The sequence below is a fragment of the Dendropsophus ebraccatus genome, chromosome 6 (genome assembly GCF_027789765.1).
Source record: "Dendropsophus ebraccatus isolate aDenEbr1 chromosome 6, aDenEbr1.pat, whole genome shotgun sequence".
Classification (NCBI taxonomy): Eukaryota; Metazoa; Chordata; class Amphibia; order Anura; family Hylidae; genus Dendropsophus; species Dendropsophus ebraccatus.
This window is the reverse complement of record NC_091459.1, coordinates 93,507,164-93,528,273: the sequence shown is the minus strand read 5'-3', so window position 1 is coordinate 93,528,273 and position 21,110 is coordinate 93,507,164. Positions and strand designations below refer to the sequence as shown.

Sequence of the window (21,110 nt, the reverse complement as noted above, 5' to 3'; positions counted from 1 at the left end):
GGGAAGGAGTATGATGATGGGGGGGCAGGAGGATGAGAGGAGTACTACTATGATGATGGAAGGGCAGGAGGATGAAGGGTTGTAGTAGTATGATGATGGAGGAGGAAGGAGGATGATAAAGGGGCAGGAGGATGAAGTGGGTAGTAGTATGATTATGGAGAGGGACGGAGGATTAGAGGGGTAGTACTATGATGATGGAAGGGCAGGAGGATGAAGGGGGTAGTCGTATGATGATGGAGGAGCAAGGAGGATGATAAAGGGGTAGTAATATGATGATGGAGGGGCAGGAGGATGAAGGGGGTAGTAGTAAGATGATGGAAGGGCAGGAGTATGAATGGGGTAGTACTATGATGATGAAAGGGCAGGAGGATGAAGGGGGTAGTAGTATGATGGAGGGGAAAGAAGGATGAAGAAGGGGTAGTAATATGATGATGGAGGGGCAGGAGGATGAAGGGGGTAGTAGTATAATGATGGAGGGGGAAGGAGGATTAGAGGGGTAGTACTATGATGATGGAAGGGCAGGAGGATGAAGGAGGTAGTAGTATGATGGAGGGGAAGGAGGATTATAGGGGTAGTACTATGATGATGGAGGGGCAGGAGGATGAAAGGGGGTAGTAGTATGATGATTAAGGGACAGGAGGATGAAGGGGGTAGTACTGTGATGATGGAGGAGCAGTAGGATGAAAGGGGTAGTATTATGATGATATGGGGTGCAGCTGCATCATATGGGTACAAACTAACAGTATGTACAGTCAGTCAGTCAGTAGAGTGCTAAGTAATATACTGGGGACCTAATAATGGCGTGTGTAATGCTCCTTTTGTGTTGTTTTGACTGTAAATTCTAACTGGAAATTTTGAACCCACACCCATGATAGGCCACACCCAACCGAGACCACACCCACAATAAGCCACACCCCTTTTGAAACTAAAGTGTCCCTGGAAAAAATTTTCAAATGTAGGTAACTATGGGCTTGTAAATATCTGTAAACCCGCCCCTAACACACTGATGTAGGTAGACACCTCTGATCCCATGGACAGGTCAATGTCCCACCTGTTAAAGGGGTTGTCTGGCCAGGACCCCTTTTTGTGAAATGTCCGAGGAGGGGATCTTGCGTTGTTGCCCGTACTCGGCTGCTCCAGTCCCCAGTGTGCTGTCTCTGTGGGTTCCAGGTCCTGAGATGTGAAGTAGCAGGTGCGCTGAGCCATTCAGCAGCTGTAGCGTGTGTCCTGCCTCTTTCACCAAACGGACGCCACAGAACCCAGAAGTAGCTACACACAAGGCCAGTAGCAGCAGCGCATAATCAATAAACAAAGGCAACAAAACTGTAAGGCCTCAGGCCGCTTTTCCGCATACCACTAAACATATGCAGCCAAAACTACGCCATCTGCTGCCAATGTTTCTGGAATTATCTCCCACATCACATGGTGACTGGTAAACACACAAGGCCGTGGCTTCAGCCACATTTTTTAATTGACATGTAGAAACGTGGCCAAAAAAGAAAATAAGAGTAGATGTTGCATTTGTTGCTTTCTTATCTATACTTCATTATGCAAGATCACAAGGCTAATTTGCATATTTGTGTTATGTTCACACTATGTATAAACAACAGACGCTGTTTGACATGTTATGGTTTGTTGATATGGTATTATTGGTTGCAGGATCATCATTTTATGCACTCCGATTAACCATTGAAGTCTATGCAATGTACAGCCGTCAGAACGGCCATACATTGTGTGAACGAAGCAGGAACAATGGCTTTTGTTCGCACTCAAGCGGTTGGAAATAATTGACATGTTAATTATTTCTGCGGCCGTATTGAACAACAGCTGTTGCTCAATATCATGTGTGAACAATGGTCGTTGTTCCCCATAGATTTTAATGCAGTGCATATATATATAATAGTTAGAACAGACATTGTTTTAATCGCCAACAACGGGCGTTCTTGTCTTAAAAAATACACTGGTGATTCCCCTCCTGTCAGTTTCAAGAGGATTACATACTTGCAGCGGAACTTTCATTCCACTACCAGTATGAAAGCAGCCCCCTTAACCCCCCAACCCCCCACCCCGGCCTGGTCCAGTATACCCGTCCAGCTTTAGCTTGTTCTGTGGCTCCCATGATCTGGACATCCCGCTAAGCCTATCAGTGCACTGCGGTGAAACAGCGCACTGATTGGCTGAGTGGAACATCCAGGCGTCGGGAGCCACAGAACAAACCGGAGCACGGATCAAATAATGTATGCACTGGGCCACGGGGGGTAAACGGGACTGCCGCTTACATACTGGTAGCGGGATATCAATTTTGTTGCGAGTATGTAATCCTATTAAATCTGATAGGAGGGTAATCTTAGCGGATTTCGCTGCAAACTCTCTGAAATCTGCTGTGATTCTGTTAGGTGTGAATCCACCCTTAAAATAACTTACTTGTTAGTGTGGTTTGCATTCCACAAACGCTCCCAGGTGCGATCGGGACAATAGTCCCATTCCACTTCTTCAGCTGCAATGTAATATGTAATGTTACGGGCAGGCTTGAATGTTGAATTTTTCAGGTCACAGGCCTCAACTGTGTAGCGCTGCCTCATTCCACCTGTGTAGTGGTCTGCCGTCATACATTCCACATTAAAAACACCTGTGGGGAAATAATACAGTTGTCTATGGAGTATTTGGGTGGTAGTGGTGTACGTGACTGTTTACTAGTTCTTTTCACTGCAACTTTGAAGACAAAACCAGGTGTAGATCATGTTGATTTAAAATAATAATAATAAAAAGAAGAGATGCCACTACTAGATACCACTTCTTTAACTGCAACTACAGTGTACAGCCCTATGTAGGAGCAGCCTTAGACTATGTTCACATGTCTTTTTTTTACCCCCCTTTTTTTTTTTTGCATAAAACTGTCGCGTTTAAGTGCCAAAATGACTGCAATTCCTAAAAAACTTTTTGCTGTTCCTAAAAGACTTTTTGCTGGTCCTGCATTGTTAGTCGAGGAGCGCCGGAGCTTATATTCTGACTGTACCTGTTCTGAAAGGAATAATGGCCACTACAAACTGTTAGTGTTATGTCATCCCCCAGCGTTCAAGTTTGGTATTACTCATATTTCTCATACATATTGGTTTATTTGTTGGTTAGTAGTGTGATGATGCAACTGGCCTGGTATCACATGACCTCCCCGGCTGCCATAGTAACCATAACAGCTGTTGAGCTCTGGCTGGGATCAGTTGGTCATGCCCCTTTTTCTAGAGACTTCCCTCTACCTTCAAGGGGGAAGGACGTGTTTCCCTGCGTCTCCTCAAGAAAAGACGCCACAACCCTGCCGTATCCTATCTATTGTTGGTCTGAAGTATTCCTGTCTAGTCCAGATCATCCTGACTCTTCAATTCTCATATTTATCTAAGATCTGGGTATCGTTTCCAGTCACAGCCGCTTCGTCATTGTTAACAGCAAGTATCCTATTCAGCCTGTTTACCCAGCATCATACTCCCGTGACTACTACGCCCATCATTTAATTGTCTCTCACTCAAAGTAACGCTACTACACCACGGCCTATTGCGGCATCATCTACTACCATCAGTTATATTTAGGTTTATTTCAATCCTGGCTGCGTCCAGAGAGAGAGACTGTTGCTATTAGTAACCACCGAGTCAATAAACGTAAAACTACCGTTGTTTCTGAACCCTGGTTATTGGTGCCTCGACTAAGGACAACGAAGAATCGTGTGGTGTAACGGGGTCCCGCTTGGACAGGTGCCCGTCAGTTAGTCAGCTCCCTTCGTGCCATAACCGTGACATAATACCTGGCCATTGACTAACTGGGCTAAACCTGCTTTAAGTAACTACTACTCCCAACAAGCTGCCCCGGCTAACCACAGTGACGCCAGTGCCGAATGGGCACACAGGTATGGTGGTACATCTGCTTTTAGTGTAAAGGACCGGTTGTACCCTGTTCCCCTCTGCACAGTGACCTGCCGGGTTGCTGCAGGGTCCCTTGGGATGTTATAATCATGGTGGTCTGGAGTGGAGTGTTGACTGCCACCCACAGAAAGGGGAAATGTCCCAAGGATGTGGTGTAGATGGTGTTGGTGTGGGCTGAAGAATCACAGAGTCTCTTTAATATAAATAATTCTCGTTTTACTAGGAAAATACTTGTGTGCAGCAGGTAATACAACTTTGCCTTGACAGTATACGTTTCAAGCACTTGTTAATACACTTGATAATACAAGCAACCAGATCTGTGATAGGGATACAGTGAAGGGTACAGTGCACTGTGCTCTCCTAGTCCATGGCATGGGTTGAGGTTCTCTCTGACTTGTCCTCTTCTGTAGAAGCTTAGCACTGCATATTGTTGAGTAGAGTAAACTGAGAAGAAACTGTTAGCTGTGTCTTGTCTTGCTTTGTACTCATGCAGGAACCTGACTAAGACTGAACTACACTTCCTAGAATAGAGGAAGTCCAACAGCATCCACAGGAAATCTTCAATGTTTTATTGTGCAGAACAGCTTACATGAAATACGATGTTTCGACCCAGTCCAGGGTCTTTGTCAAGTATGACCCTGGACAGGGTCGAAACATCGCATTTCATGTAAGCTGTTCTGCACAATAAAACATTAAAGATTTCCAGTGGATGCTGTTGGACTTCCTCTATTCTACATTGCCTTTACCCACTGGAGGGATTGTGGGTTTACCAGCGCGCATCCTATACTAAGGCACTACTGGGTCTATTGGTGCTGTTGACCTCCACACTGCTTCTTGAACTACACTTCCTGTCACCTTTGTGACTTCCTTCCCCAGCATATCTAAGGTGCGCGGTGAGTGGGTGAAGAGTGCATTAAAAGAAGTAAAGTGAGAGATGATAGGATAGAAGAAGAAGACATTCCCATAGGTTCACAGATCCATGTGACATACAAATAAACAATAACCCTTTCCATACTTCAGCCGTGCATCATCTGTGTACATACATCTGTAGTAACGACACCTAGTGGCGAATTTTTATCACTACTTTCATCACCACTGACTCACAATAAGTACAGGCTTTTATGAAGGGTGTAACCAATTGCAACACCTGTGGTGGGACACCACAATGTGCACGCTCACAGAGAAGGCAATCATGTGATTGAGGGAAGCACTGAGCTGTGACGCTGTGTACTGGCTGGGACTTGCTGCGTGTGGTCTTTCTTAGTCAAATGGCACAAGACCTAAAAAACTGCTTTCAGGAGACTGGATTTTGATTTTAAGTAAGTATAGCTTTGTTTTAAAGCATGATCACTAAAAAAAAATTCATAATGTAGATTTCTAACATGTTTTATATCACATCTCCTGTGGAAAGTTATAAGGACAGGTAGACTTTAAGGCTATTTTTTTTTTTTTTTTTTTTTTAGTTTTTCTTTGTATCCTGTTGCACTTTTTATGATATACATTTGATTAAATTTAATTCATATATTTGAATCACTATCTTTTTATTTCAATGCTAGCTTAATAATTAATCTCTGTAACCTACCTATATTGTCAGGGATCATCCTTACTGCGTATGAGATGTGTGGAAATAAGCTTGCTACATCCCTTGTGGTTTCACGTATCTGAATGGTATTTCCTGTAAAGTGTATTCCATGCATGTCAACTTCATTGCCTATTGCCATCATATGCCACATGACTGAGTCTCTTTGACACATCTCTAGCCCGGGCTGATTCCCATACATGTATCCATTAATTGCTGTAATAAAACAAAACTTTATGAGTAATAAATAGCTTTGCAACGCCAAGGGCTTAGAAGGTACAAGCCCTAAGAGGGTTGTCCAAGAAGCAAAAGATGGATAAATCCTGCTCCATGGCTGCAACCATCTTCTGCTTCCCAGAAAACCCATTTAAGGCCCACCTGGCACCACTTCTCAGGATCTAGTGATGGACGCCCATTAAAACAATCAACAGAGAAAAGGATTTTCCATTTCACCAACAGCTAATTCCTCAAGTCCAGTAGCTTTATGGCACTGACAAGCTATCTTTATGATATAACTGTAGCCTAAAGTTACATATTTAGTTCAATAGGTGGGTAGACAATGCCTATTGTCTGGAGGAACAACTGATTAAACAGGTCAAAATGCAGTATGTTAGAGCCTTCTGTTTCCCATTGCAAATATTAAGAGACTGCTGGAGTATCATCATATACATTAGACTGTCCCCCAATGTTGCTAAAATTGACAGGGTTGGCTGCAATTGGTCAAATGTATGGGACTGGTACTAGATTTGTCCTAGACTCTTACACCTGTAAAGTTTCTGCTATGAGGCACATGGTGGAGCCACAACACCTGGGTCAGGAGACGCTACAAAGTAAGGACCCTATTACACCAACAGATTATCTGACAGATTTTTTTGAGCCAAAGCCAGGAATGGACTATAAACAGAGAACAGGTAATAAAGGAAAGACTGAGATTTCTCCTCTTTTCAAAAATCTGTCAGATAATTTGTTGGTGTAATAGGACCATAACACAGGCAAGCAATAGATGCTTACACAATTTGAGGTTAACAGAGTTGTTCTGTCTCTGCTACCAGCCATAGGATTTCCATTCTCCTGCCTCTGTTGTCTACTATAGGATTGGTGGACTTCCTATTTCTTTGTACTGAATTGACCTTTCAGGCTTCCCAATACTACTTATAAGGTTTGTTCATTTAGCATCATTGTGGATTTCTTTTGATATAGTAAATATCACTATGAAAGTATCTTTAAAACACATGACTGCAAAATGCAGAACACATAGAGTAGATGCAGAACATGTAGGAGAAGGATACTAGGCTCCTGCCTTGCCCTTTATTTATATTGCCTAGAACTTGGGGTACTACTTATGTTCCTGTTTACAGACTCTTAATCCTGTTTGACCACACTCCCGTGCTGTGACCAAATTCTGGGCCAGTCACTTTGCCAATACCTGTTGTCGCTACAGCATCCATCTGCCAACTGGTGACTACTCTATGGATACCCTGCAGCAAAGTTCTAAGACTTTGGCTCCTTTGGATATATGCCCTATTTGGCCAGCACCAAAACTACCTCATGTCCAGGTGCAGTAAATGCTCCAAATATTTTAGAATCAATTTAAGATAAACTCACATACTAGTAAGGATTACTTACAATGCATCATATTTGACTCCTGAAAATCCGGATCTTCCTTGTCCACACTTGAATTGTCTGTAAATCGCTTAATATTCTCATCTAGATACCAGCTCTTATTCTCATCAAATACATTTGCCAATATAAAGAAGTTATGGTCAACAATTGGCTGAAAAAAGCAAAAGAAAGACTATGATGCAAATCATGTATGAGGTTGCTTTATTGTTACCACTGAAAATAATAGTAAAGGAGATAATAGATGAGAACATTTTTGTCTGATTTTAAGTATTATTTTTAAGTAAGTTCCTTAATGCTCCTGCCAATGAGACGCATAGCGTTAGTCAAGATTTGTAAAACCATACCCATTATCATGGACGCATAAACATGGCTTAATAAGAGGTCTAAATACAAATGGTAAAACGTACCTCTGTTTTGTTATTCAAGCTAATACATACTAGCAAAGGACCAACAAGCCCAGAATAAGTATCTCGGACAGCATCAACCGTTGAGTGGTACAGCCATGGTAAGCAGTTTGGGTCTTGAGAGGTTGGTTCCACACTGTATAGTACTTGCCATTCATATGTGAATGTGTCTCCTGGCTCTACGGGGGATGCCTGAGACTCATCTGGCTCTCTTGTTGTAAGGTTTGCTTAAAGATTTAAAATAAATTATTATTCAAGATAATTATTATTTTATAGGAGTTAATATATCAAGGTACACAAATTGAATATGTATCAAGCTGATAATAATGTTATGCAGAAAACCAACCATTGACTATTTTGCTAATGTACTGTATATACCGTGTTTCTCAGAAAATAAGGCCTACTACAAAAATAAGACATAGTTTCACTTTACAGGCTTGAAATATAAGCCCTATTGCAAAAATAAACCCTAGTTTAAAGGGGTAGTGTGGCGTTTCACATTTATTCACTAAATAACACACATTACAAAGTTATACAACTTCGTAATGTGTGTTATTTAAGTGAATGGCCCCCTTCCCCAAGTTCCCCCCACCCCAGAAGTGTGGTGCATTATACTTACTTAATTGCTGTCCACCCCGGTCGCCATCTTGGGTCGACGACGTCATCTTTGGGAGGCCGGGCGTCATCAGCTGCTCAGCCGCGACTGAGTAAGTATAATGCACCACACTTCCACGGGTGGGGGGAACACGGGGAAGGGGGCCATTCACTTAAAGCGACTCTGTACCCACAATCTGACCCCCCCCCCCCAAACTGCTTGTACCTTCAGATAGCTGCTTTTAATCCAAGATCTGTCCTGGGGTCCGATCGGCAGGTGGTGCAGTTATTGTCCTAAAAACAACTTTTAATCCTACAGCGCTGTGTCTAACGCCCGGGGCTTACATTTGTATATGCATTAGGTTGGCACAACATCTCCTTCCCTCCTCCCCGCCCTCCTCAGCATTAGGAATGATCCAGGAACATTTACTGCTGTTTGAGCTTTGCACAGGTGTATTAACGATCCAGCCCATGTGCAGGGCTGCCACAGGGGGGGAATAGGAAGCAATCTGCCTGGAGCATTCCTAATCATGAGGAGGGTGGGGAGGAAGGACGGAGAGGTGGTGCCAGCCTAATGCATATACTAATGTAAACCCCGGCCGTTAGACACAGCGCTGTAGGATTAAAAGTCGTTTTTAAAACAATAACTGCATCACCTGCCGAACGGACCCCTGGACAGATCTAGGATTAAAAGCAGCTATCCGAAGGTACAAGTGGTTTGGGGGGACAGATTGTGGGTACAGAGTCACTTTAAATAACACACATTACAAAGTTGTATCACTTTGTGATGTATGTTATTTAGTGAATAAATGTTAAACGCCACACTACCCCCATTAAGTCAGCTGACCAGATCCCTGACACTGGATGGCTAAGCATCAGCTAACCAGAGCCAGACTTGTTATGCTCCGCCCCCACCCACTCAACACAAGCAGTATGTACTATAGAGGGGGACGTATACAGTACGTATCACTTCCTGGATAACATGGTGATGTCACGACCCGACTCCCAGAGCTGTGCAGGCTGTGGCTGCTGGAGAGGAGGATGGCAGATGGATGCTCAGTGTCCCTCCAGTGCCCTGTGTCCCTCAGTGTCTCCCTGCCATCATCCTCTCCAGCAGCCACAGCCCGCACAGCTCTGGGAGTCTATGCGTGACATCACCATGTTATCCAGGAAGTGACATCACCATGTTATCCAGGAAGTGAAGCCTTGATGCAGTAGTAAGTGCAGGGAAAAGCACCTTATAAGCATTTCAATAAGTGTATATTGGTAACTTGTATAACTTTTGGGGGACAATACAATACTTTAATAAAAATTTTCACTGGGCTTCTACTTTAACTACTGACATTTCAGAGATCAGATATCACACAACATTTTATCAGAAGTCAGGTATAAGTAGTCAGTTGTCAATAGTCAGAAGTCATTTGTCAGGAGTCAGTAATCAGAAGTCCGCTATCAGAAGTTAGTTGTCAATACTCAGGGTCAGGTGTCACACTTGTTTAAAAATGATTTTTGACTTTGACTTCTGACTATGTCCTAATATGGACACTGTACAGGAGCCCCTACCCAAATTTCTTAGTCTGTGATCTATTTCTTTGGAAATATTTTACTAATTGAAAGTTTTTTCAATATGTATTTTCTTTTTACTTACCCTATACGTCATTTGTTCTTTTAGTATAGTGATTTGTGAACATGGGTACATATCTCTGAGCTCTATAGGATTTTTTGCCACAGTTTTGCCAAAATCCTGCCCACAATAGCACTATTGAGCTATTATCCCACAATGTAAATGTAAGAAAAAATGCAAATAACGGCCATTGTAGCAAAGCAACTGCTGTTATTGATGAACATGAACATTAATAACAGCCATTGCTTCACAATAACAGACATTATTTGCAGGCTGCAATTATGCTTTTTGCAACCAAAAAATAAATAAATAAATAAATGCAAAACTGCATTAAAAACACACCAAAAATGGCAAGTGTAAACACAGCCTAAAAGAATAGAACATTTAGGCCTTATTCACATGTCTTGCAAGTTGTCCGTGATCAAGGCTGTCCAGAAAAACTGCTACAAAATGGCCAAAAAAGACGTCATGTGAACATAGCCTATGGCAATGTTCACACATAGTATCTCCCTCAGTCTCTTGGTCATTCTTTTCTCAACCAAAGCCAGAAGTGGGTTGAAAACTCAAAACTGTGCAAATCAGACCATTATAATTTTACCCTGTCAGCTCCACTCCTGATTTTGGTTGAAAAAATACTGACCAAAAGACTGACAGAAATATTATGTGTGAACATAGCCTAACAGGGTTTTTTCACCTTTTAATTTTTTTTTTTTAACTTCGATAATGTAAACGTAAGCAATTTTGCAAATGAACAACACAGTTGTTTCAACTCTTTCTTTGTCTCTGAGCCAGCGATGGGCAGATACTATAAGATGAGGCGGATACTTGACAGTTGGCTCTGAGGTGCAATGCATGCTGGGAAATGTACTTTCCTGGCTTGTGTTATCTTGGATATAGACTGGCTTTTAGAAAAAATTGTAACTCAGGAACAGTGGGCAGCTAGAAAGATGGGAGACAGCCCAAATCACTTGGTGAGTAAGACCAGTTAGGTTTGGGAGCATTTAATTTCGTAGCTCTTGTGTGGAATACCCCTAATTGTTTTGACTAGTGTGCCCTGTACTCTATTTCTGATGTTTACTGCAATGCCAAGGTTACCGACCACCGATTTCTGCTCTCCACTCTTTGAGCCGTGCTGCTTACATCACTCAGTGGCTGGGACTAGGGATGGTACGAACCGAGTTCGGTTCGGGTTCGTACGAACCCGAACCCTCGTTAAGGATTCTCGCTGTCTGCCCGCTCCGTGCAGCGGGTGGATCCAGCGGGAGGACCGCTTTGAAAACTGGGATACAGCCATAGCCATAGGCTGTATCCCAGTTTTCCAGGCGGTCCTCCCGCTGTATCCGCCCGCTGCACGGAGCGGGCAGAAAGCGGGAATCCGATGCCGAGTGTTCGGGTTCATCTGAACCCGAACCCCGGCGGGTTCGGACCATCCCTAGCCGGGACCTCAGGAGTGCACTTTGGGTGATGAGTTTTCTCAGCCAGCGTCTGTGTCTCCAACTCGCTGACACCTCTAAGGCTTGTGGACAACTATTTGGAGCTGTCTGTGATCACAGTGGAAGACAAAGATGCAGAGTTGACTTAGCTCAGCATCACTGCAGGACACCACATCGCTGAGAGCAGGACACCACGATGCTGAGCTGAATAAGCCAGATGACAATACATTTAAGCCAATCTGCCTCTTCTAAGGTAGTTTTAATGAGGATTCTGCGCTCAACAAAAAAGTTGTAGGCTTTAAAGCAAGAGAGAGGAAAATACAGTGCTAGACCCCATCCATCCATGTTTAAGATTCACTATTTGATCAAATATGTGTTCTAAGAGCCTCAAGTTTACATGAGGTTTACACCACTTAATCACAGCCAATACACTTATTACTGTTGCCTTGCTGTCATGGAAAGCAGGAAGTGAAATAACGTGGAGTGCCGATCAGTTACTATGGCAGCTGGAGACCTTTTTTAGGCCTCTCCACCAGCCATACTGACTCTGCTGATTAAAGGGGTGGTGTCATGAAGAAAAACCTAAATTACTAACCGGTAATTCCTTTTTATTGAGTCCATGACGGCACCCCTGGAGAGGTCCAGGATCCCAGGATCATAAAAGAAATGCCCCTTTAACACCCTTTTTGTTTTTAAAGTAATTTTGAGACTTTTTTCCCCAAAAAGTACAAAAACTTAATCTAGATTCTATAAATTAACAATCTAAGCAGGAGTTATAGGCTTGGTGCCATCACGGGCCCAAAGTAAATAAATTACCAGTTAGTAATTTAGGTTTTCTCTGCCCGCCCTATGAGTGCACCCCTGGAGATTAGGCTAGCAATATGCCACCACCTGAAGGAGACTATAGCCTGCCAGACTCTTCTGCCAAAAGTTAAATCCTCAGTAGAGGAAAACTGTAATCTATATTGATGGAAATTATGCAGGGTACTCTAGGTAGCAGTTCTACAAATTCAATGGAGACTGAGGCCCTCTCTGCCCATGACGTGGTTACTGCCATAGTAGAATGGGCCACGAACCCTACTGGAACTTGTTTGCCATTGACTTTATAGCACTTCCATATAGCTTGTTTAACCCATCTGGCTATAGTCTTGGATTAAGCAGCTTTTCCTTTATTCTTCCCCTGGAAGGAAATCAACAGATTTTTACACAATCTCCACCCCTCAGTAACTTCCAAAAAGTTTATAATGGCTGTCTGACATTCAAACTGTGTGAGCTAGCCTCTAGATTAGTAGGGTTTTCACAGAAGGATGGAAGAATCACCTCCTGTAATCTAGGAAAATCTGAGACCCCCTTGGGCTGAAAGGCTGGGTCAGGAAAGAGTACTATCCTGTCTTCTCTGGCAAACACATAAGGCAGGATTGAAAAGGCTCTTATCTCTACAACCCTTGTAGCTGATGTAATGGCTAGTAAAAAGGCCAGCTTCCATGACAGGAACTTGTCGTGGCAATCTGGAAGGGACTCAAATGGGGCCTGGATTAAACTGGCTAAAACTAAATTTAAATTCCAAGGAGGAAGTCTGGATTTTAATCTAGGGAAAATCCTACCAGAGGCCCTGACAAATCCCTCAACCCAGGGGTGATCTGCTATTTACAGTCGTACAATGCAAGAAGGGCAGGGACCTGGTTCATGATAGTACTAAGCATGAGGTGTTTCTTGGGCCCTTCTTGCAAAAAAATCCCACATTAGAATGTTTTCTGGTGGGGCTAAGACATTAATGGGTCTTCCAGGTCCTAAGGTATATGGAAAATGTGACCCTCTTTTGACTAGCCAATAAAGTGGAGATAACACTAGCTGATAACCTCCTATCTATCAACAATTGCTGCTCAAGTGCCATACAGTCAGGTGTAATCCCTCCTCCCTCGAATGCAGATCTGGACTCTGGCTAAAAAGATCTGGTCTGTCTGGAAGAACCCACGGGTGTGTCACTGATATCATCCTGAGCAAAGAAAACAACACCCTTCTTGGCCAGAAGGATGCCACTAGGATAACATGGGCTTTGTCTTGCCTGATCTTCTTTATTACACTCGGTAGGAGTCTGACTGGGGGAAGGCATAGAGGAGGCCCATATTCCAAGGCTGAGCTAGGATGTCTAGGGCTAGGGTCTGTCTGCAGGGCAAAGGGAATAGAACCTGTGGACCTTCCTGTTTGTCCGGGAGGCAAAGAGGTCTTTCACCGGGTCCCCCAGAGGCTGCAAATCTGATGGAACACCTCCTGACATTGTTTGCATTCCCCCTGGTTGAGCTGATGTTGGCTTAGAAAATCCGCCTTGGAGTTGTCTACCCTCTTGAGGATCAGAGCAGAGAGGGAGAGAAGGTGAGGCTCTGCCAATCAGAAAATAAAGTATGCTACCCTTATAAGATCTCAAGACCTTGTGCCCCCTTGTCGATTGACATACGCTACTGCTGAGCCATTGTAAGGATTTTGATGCTTCTCCCACTGATGACAGAAAGGGCCTGTGATGAGGACAAAAATATTAGTTTCATTACATTCTAAAAATCTCTGGCTTCTTCCGGACCCCAGAGGCCCTGGAAAATCAGAGAGTGTGACTGAGCCCCCCACCCCCAAGGGCTGGCATCTATAGTGATGGTAAGGATATACTGTGGGGCACAAGAAAGACCCTGCTTAGATGGTCTCTTTTTGTCCACCAGTAGAGTGATCTTACAGTTTGTGGAGACAGAGGAAGAACCATCCTATCCGGCTAGAATGATACTGCGCCCAAAGGACTGCCAGGGTACATGAGGTTAATAAACCCAGGATAGACATGGCCCCCTAAAGGAGGTACTAGGATTATCAATAAGATCCCTGACTTTAACTTGGACGTCTTATTATCCGGTAGTAAGGATTTCTGAACCTGAGAGTTAAGGCATACTCCCCAAAATTGGCAACACTGAGAAGTAACCTTATTAGACTTCTCTTCTTTGACCTCCCAACGTAATTTAGAAAAGATCCCTTCCACTAGTTGATTATGACTCTGAAGAGAAGGGATGGAATCACTGACTAGAAATGCTGGATTGAGTCCCCCATCCTAACTGCCACCCTCAAAAACCTTTGATGATCTGGATGGATAGGGACATGGTAATATGTATCCCTCAGATCTTGAGTGGCCGAGTAGCAGTCCTTTAAGAGATTCAGGATGGCAGATGACATAGATTCCATCCTGAATCTCTTGTAGGAGAGAACTCGGTTAGGAGGCTTCAGGTTGATAATAGTTCTAAAGGAACCATTGGAGTAGAAGCCTTCTCCCCTCAGATCTTCTGGGACCAGAACCAAAACACTCTTCGCCAATAAGGCCTCCACTTCCAAGATAAGGGCCACATGCTTCTCTGGATCTGAGGGGAGGTTAGTAATAACAAGTCTTTCCCCTGGGGAGGACAAAAAAAATAATTTTTCAAACCATGCTTTATTACGTCAAAATTCCTGCGGGAAATCTTGATCCGTTCTGACACATAATGGGACAATCAACCTCTCACAGGGACCTGGCATTATTGCGAAGGTTCCTTGGTATTACCTGCCCCAGAAAAGAGGAGTCCTGTGGACTTTTTAGGGGGCACCCTGTCTTTCCTACCCACTTAATCCCCCCCCCTCTGGGGCTTACTACCTCTGCCCCTAAACCTGCGGTTGGGCTGCTGTAGTATGAAGGGAAAGCCCTTCTACTTATCTGAAGCTTTCTCTAGAATGTTACAGAGAGATGACACAAACAAGAACATTCATTTCCTCACATGTTACCGCACACACACGGCTTGGCTATAGAAGCCACATTCCTGTTCCACTCCTTCCAACCAAATGGTTTTATAGTTGTTGAAAAAGGCCGTAGAATGTGCAGAAAGGTTTGAGTCTTCTGCGGAATCTTCTGAAATAAATGACACAGCATTGTCAACACTCTGAAAAGAGGGAAGGAAATCTTCACTAGTCGTACCAGCCTTAAGGTGTTCTTTCAGTTGAGACATCCATACCCCTAAGGACCTAGTCACCGATGTTGCTGCTATAAGTGGCTTAAAGGCTGAAGTGGAAGCCCCCCAATTCTTCCTGAGATACACCTCAGCTTTTCTATCCATAGGGTCCTTAAGGGATGCTGAATTCTCAAAAGGTAGAGAATTCTTTCTCGAGATAGCTACTGGGGGATCCACCACCATTTGAATGGTGCCCACCATTAGGGGCACTATCCTGAAACCCAGAATTCCCCTGACTAAAGGGGTACTTTCCTTTATACTGTGAATAAAAGCGCAACAAATAGACAAAAAAAGAAAAAATAATAAGTAAACAATTCTGAAGTAACCTGAAGGGTAGTGTGCTTAGAAAACTCTAACTTACAGCTCAGGGCACAAAAAAATTGTCCGGATTAGCCCATTCACAATTGATGAGAGATTTTATACTCTGATGCATGGGGAAGACTGGATGCTTTTTAGGAGCTAGACCCTCAAACATAAGGTCCTTGATAGTCTTAGGCTCAGGAACATCTTCAATATCCATTATTTGTCTCACCGCCTTAACCAGAGAATCCACAAAGTCGGCAGCAAGCAGAGGTCTGGCAGATTCACCATCAGAGTAGAGATTAGCGAACCGGGTTCGGGTTCGAGTCGATCCGAACCCGAACGTTCGGTATTTGATTAGCTGGGGCTGCTGAACTTGGATAAAGCTCTAAGGTTGTCTGGAAAACATGGATACAGCCAATGACTATATCCATGTTTTCCACATAGCCTTAGGGCTTTATCCAAGTTCAGCAGCCACCGCTAATCAAATGCCGAAAGTTTGGGTTCGGAGCGCCTCGAGCATGCTCCAGGTTCGCTCATCTCTACATCAGAGTTATCTGATGCAGAGGTAACAAGTTCCCTTGGTTCCTCTAAACCTAATAACTGTTCTTCCTTCTCCTCCACGGATGTCGTTGGAAGAGGCCTGCTAAGACCCAGATTCTCTACAGTAGCAATTGTAGTAGTCTCCCTGGAAGATTGAGAAGGCAGTAAGGCCTGCAGAAGACATTGAAAATTATTTTTAAAATGCTGCTACTAGGGGATGACAAAAAAAAAGGGAAACCAACAATTACCCTGGCCTCATCTCTAACCATGTCCCTCATATTCCTCATAAAAGATGGACCCTGACCCTCTCTGACTCTATTCATGCATCTGCTGCATAAGGCCTTATTGTAGGACCTACTAAGCCTCTTCTTGCAAATGGGATAGTCTTTAGCCTTAGTACACACTTTCGTAAAAGCCTCTTCCTATAAAGACAGGAAAACTCCTATCAGTAACAAGCGAAGAAACTATATGTGGGGAGATCCCCTCTTACTCCTCTATACCGCAGGAGCACCTGATTGAGTGACCTCAGTAGTCTCAGTTCTTTGGGACTCCATATTGACCACAAGGATACAGTGGTTATGGAGGGCCAGAAGATACTGCAGAGCGCACCGCACGACATAAGCAGGCAGCAGCAGACCACAAGCTGCAGCAGTAGTAAAGGAGAACCCAGAGGGGGTCTGGACCTGTGTCTCATAACTCGGGCCCTATGTTGTGAGGCCCGGGCGCCGGTCTTGGCTGGAGGAAGAGGAGAAGGGTTATTACACTGTGTGTTTTTTAAAAAATTATTTTATTTATTATTATTTAGGTTGGAGGTCCGCTGGTGGATGAGTTAATGTGAGATAATAAGCTGGAGCGGGCGAGATGGAGCAATGAAGGGTTCCTTTGTTGGGTCCAGACAGCCTGCCCCAGAGTAACACCACAGGCCTACATAATATATGTGGGCTGTGATGTTGGAGTGTTTGGGAAAGGCTCCACTGGTGGCTCGGTACCGTGGAGGGCTGAGCTCCCAGAAGGGGTTCATTGGTATGCATTGTGAAAGAAGCATGTACCAGGCTGGACATTAGTAAAATGATGGTTTACATTGATTTTTGACGCTGGCGATTGCATTCCTTCTCGGTCCGGCGGAGGCAGGGGCCTGGGGGGCGAGTGGGATACCCGAGTAGGTGGGGACAGTTTCTGTTCTCCTGCGGCCCCCTACTCGGTGGAGGAGACCAGCTGGGACTTGTAGTTTTAGGTTGAAACTAGTAGATGGTAGGGGTTACAGAGATGTAATAAATGGATGGCGTCCATGGATACGTACCCTCCGGGAGGAGAAAGGAACTAACTCTCTTTTGTGTTGCTATGAGGTGGAATGCTAAAGAAGACATATAGCTAAAGACGCAGCAAAATAGCGGTTGTATCTAGACATGGATCGATTGGTTTTTAATGTTTGTATGTTGAATTCTCTAATAAAAAGGAAAAAAAAGAAAAAGAAAAAAAAAAGAGGAGAACACACCACAGCAGAGCACTCACCACGGTCCCGTCCTTCCTCTATGTGATTCTGAAAGAGGTGAACAGGAAACAGAAACTGTTGTTGGAGGGGCGTTTACTTCTTTTATGAGCCAGGGATCCTGTTTCCTATCCAAATGGGAGAAAGAAGTGGACCTCTCCAGTGGTGCCGTCATAGGGCAAGGAGAGAATCTAGGTCTATACTGATGCATTATGCTAAATAAAACATATTTCAAATGTACAAGTATTTCTTAAAATTTATCATTTGAGAGATATAGACTCACTAATACCCCCATGCGCTGCTTTATTCGATAACCTGTTATGGCCCATCAGGCATCCACTAGGTTTGCTCACTCATGCTCAGTTCAGTCGCATTCTCCAGAAGATCATTTAAACATGCTTTTATTGTATAAAAAAAAAATAAGTAAAAATATCTGCACAAACTTTTAGAGTTATGGCTTGATTTGCACACTGCCTCTTTCATACCTTTTAGGTAGCTCACTCCATGGGCGTGGATGCTGTATGGGCGGCTCGCATTGTTCCTAAAAGTCACCCTAATGGTATCACCAACCTCTGCTGAAATTATTGGACCTAGTAAAAGAGACAAACTTATTAAATATTCAACAATGACACAAGGCCTACACATTTGTTGTTTTAGGGAAAATTTGCAAATAATGTTGATGTATAAGTTCAATATAATTTACTGGAAATAAGGGATAAATAATACTCATTTATTTTATAAACTTGATTAGAGTGTGAATTGGGGACAGGGAATTAAAGCGCAACTGTTATTTAAATGTCACTCTTTAGAAATCAATAAATATCAAGTGATTTTAAGAAACTCTGTAATAGGTTTTATTAAGCAAAAGAGTTTCCTTCTGTACTCAAAAAGCTGTTTTTCAGCTTATGTCTCCTATCCTGATTGGTGATTGTATGTACAATAAATGACCTTGCACGTATTGGTGAGTGCTGTCCGATTCTTCAATCTATGTGATGACATTTACTGTTTCAAGAGACTGAGCACCTCCATGATCAGCCGATGTTTGTCCTAATTGATTTGGCAGCTGTTCACACTCCACTTGCTCACCACGCAGGATAATAGTCACAGGGGAGGGAACTGTGCTGGGTTTTCAATTCTACCTGCTTATCATTGGGGATTATATGTCAGTCCAGAATCTTAACCAGAACAGAGCGTTATTCATCTATAGACAGCTGTGTTGGTGTTCTTGCCCCTTATCAGTACAGAGCAGGAAGCTGGCTACTTTTTTCCCAGGGAGAGCTGCATGGCTTGTAAGACTCCATACACTAGTTTGGCAGTCTTGTCAAGTAGACATACTATTCCTTTAGTCCCTGTGCTTATTATGCAATGCTTTGTATATACAAAGTGAACCCATGTATAAATGTATGGGCAAGCCTTATAGGATGTAAAGGATTACCCAGGAGTCCAAGATGTTCTTCTTCTTTGGATCTTTCTTTCTTCTTTGTAAAATTTGCATCTGTGTATTGTACATAAATTGCTTTCTTATAACGTCCTCCAATTCTGTTTTTATTTTGTGTAAAATATTTTGCTGATTCGCTATAAAAGAAGGCAAGCAATATAACAACCTGCTCACAAAATATTTCACCTACCAAGATATATACACTAACATTTTACGTAATATTTCCATGTCAGAAATATGTTCTTTTGCCCCTATGACTTTTGACTTTTTATTGAACTTGAAATGACAGAAAAATAATACAGTATGTATGTTTTGCAATAGCAGTGAATGGTACGTGCTAATATGAAAAATGAAATAAGACATCTGTTAAATGTATAGTTATGGAATGCATTGGACAAATCGGTAAGAGTACAGTAGAGGTATTTTCAGTCTTCAATGATTTCCATTGAAGTCTATGGAAAAATTTATGTTCTGGACAAAATTGTTCACAAACAATTTTTTTTTTGGCCGTCCTTTCACGTCTTTAAAAATAGCTACACCCAAAAGAGTGTTGAAGGCAACTATCATTCAACCTAAACTTAAACAATGTACTGACGGCCAGAATTGCCATGACGGCTGCCAAAGTGTGTTAAATAACGGCCGTTATTTTGAGTATCAAATAACGGCAGTTGAAAATCGTTGTATGAACATAGCCTAAGGGTATAAACCCACACACCGTATAAGCAGCGTATTTACTGCTGCGATACGCAGCAAATACGCAGCAAAAACGCAGCAGATTATATCTAAATAACTGAACACAGCATCAAATCTGTACCAACAAATCTGCTGCGTATTTGCTGCGTATTTGTTGCGTATCTGCTGTGTATACGGTGTGTGGGTTTGTACCCTAACATTGTAACTTACTTTACTAACATTCACTACTGATATTATATTGGAACAACCTGCCCCCTTTTACCAGAGATACAAACCTCTTAGGATCATCCAGCTTTATTCCAGTAAACTGGTTTATCGATGTTGGTGCATAATTCCAGATGACCTCCTCAGCAGCAATATAATACTGTCTTACATATGACTTTGTGTTGCAATCCGTTTTGTTTGCACAGGTTTTTACTTCATAAATTGCCTGCATTCCACCTGTAAAAGAATATATTCATTTATAGATCACTAACCTTGTGCACTTTGTGTGATTTATCTCAACCAATACTGTATGGGAGGTAAGATATCATAAAATATTTACATGGCCTGTAAATGAGATTAAATGTTCTGTTAAGGTAACCATATCCAAGAGCCATCCAACTCTGCAAGCACCCCATTTGTCAGCAGATGTACTGTAAGGACCAGATAAATAGTTTCCTTTGTTCTTACAAGACATAAGCTGCTGCCAGAGGGGTTCACTCTCAGATATTTGGCTAGCAGAAATCAAATGTATATGGTCACCTTTAAAGTCCAGAGGAGACAGATGCACATAATAGGGCTGATTTACTAACAATCCTTCAATTTTAGGCTGTCAGTGCGTGTTGGTTTTTTTCGCATCAATTTCATTAATGTGGCACATGGCCTTAGTAGTTCTGTTAGTTTTTCACACGACAAAATAAAAAACCTGACCATCCCGCCACACTAGAAGTGGCTGGCTTTTAGTGTAGAAACCTGTCAAAAATAAGTTTGTTTAAAGCGAATGTACCACTAGGTATATTGCTATTTTGTTTTTTATATGAACCACCACCTGGTTCCTGTGCACAGTGACCGTCTATTGACGAACTCCAATAGTGAAGCACTGGGGGTGGGCCTGCCGGCCCCCAGTGTGATGATCTCCCCTCCCCTCTGTGATGCGGCTCCATTGATTTTAATGGAGCTGCGTCACAAAGGGGAGGGAGTTTTGTCACACTGGGACCCACCCCCAGTGCTTCATGCCTGGCCAGTGCTCAATAATATTCTGACATAGGGAATAGAGCAACAGATAAAAAAAAAGGACCGTGGCAGCGGCATCACTGCACCAGTCTGTTCATGTGAAAAACACCGAGCGGTGTACCTGGTGGTACATTTGCTTTAATAAGTCTGTTGAACACACCCATAACATGTCCACTTGGCGAGTTTTGGGACAAAAATGACGCATTTGTTTGGTATTTGGAAAAACTGTGTTGCACACCTTTAGTAAATATGTT

General features: G+C 43.0%; 1 protein-coding gene across 1 annotated transcript in view; it reads right to left on the bottom strand.

Annotated features, from left to right (window-relative positions):
* LOC138794939 (ceruloplasmin-like) overlaps positions 1-21,110 on the bottom strand; it is a 43,762-nt gene that overhangs the window by 11,823 nt on the left and 10,829 nt on the right. Inside the window, exons 6-12 of the mRNA XM_069973876.1 lie at positions 19,917-20,082; positions 18,946-19,085; positions 17,996-18,100; positions 7,521-7,744; positions 7,117-7,264; positions 5,494-5,706; positions 2,425-2,629 (exon numbers count right to left, since the gene is read on the bottom strand). Coding sequence (XP_069829977.1) covers positions 2,425-2,629; positions 5,494-5,706; positions 7,117-7,264; positions 7,521-7,744; positions 17,996-18,100; positions 18,946-19,085; positions 19,917-20,082 — 1,201 coding nt within the window. The remainder of the gene's footprint in view (positions 1-2,424; positions 2,630-5,493; positions 5,707-7,116; positions 7,265-7,520; positions 7,745-17,995; positions 18,101-18,945; positions 19,086-19,916; positions 20,083-21,110) is intronic.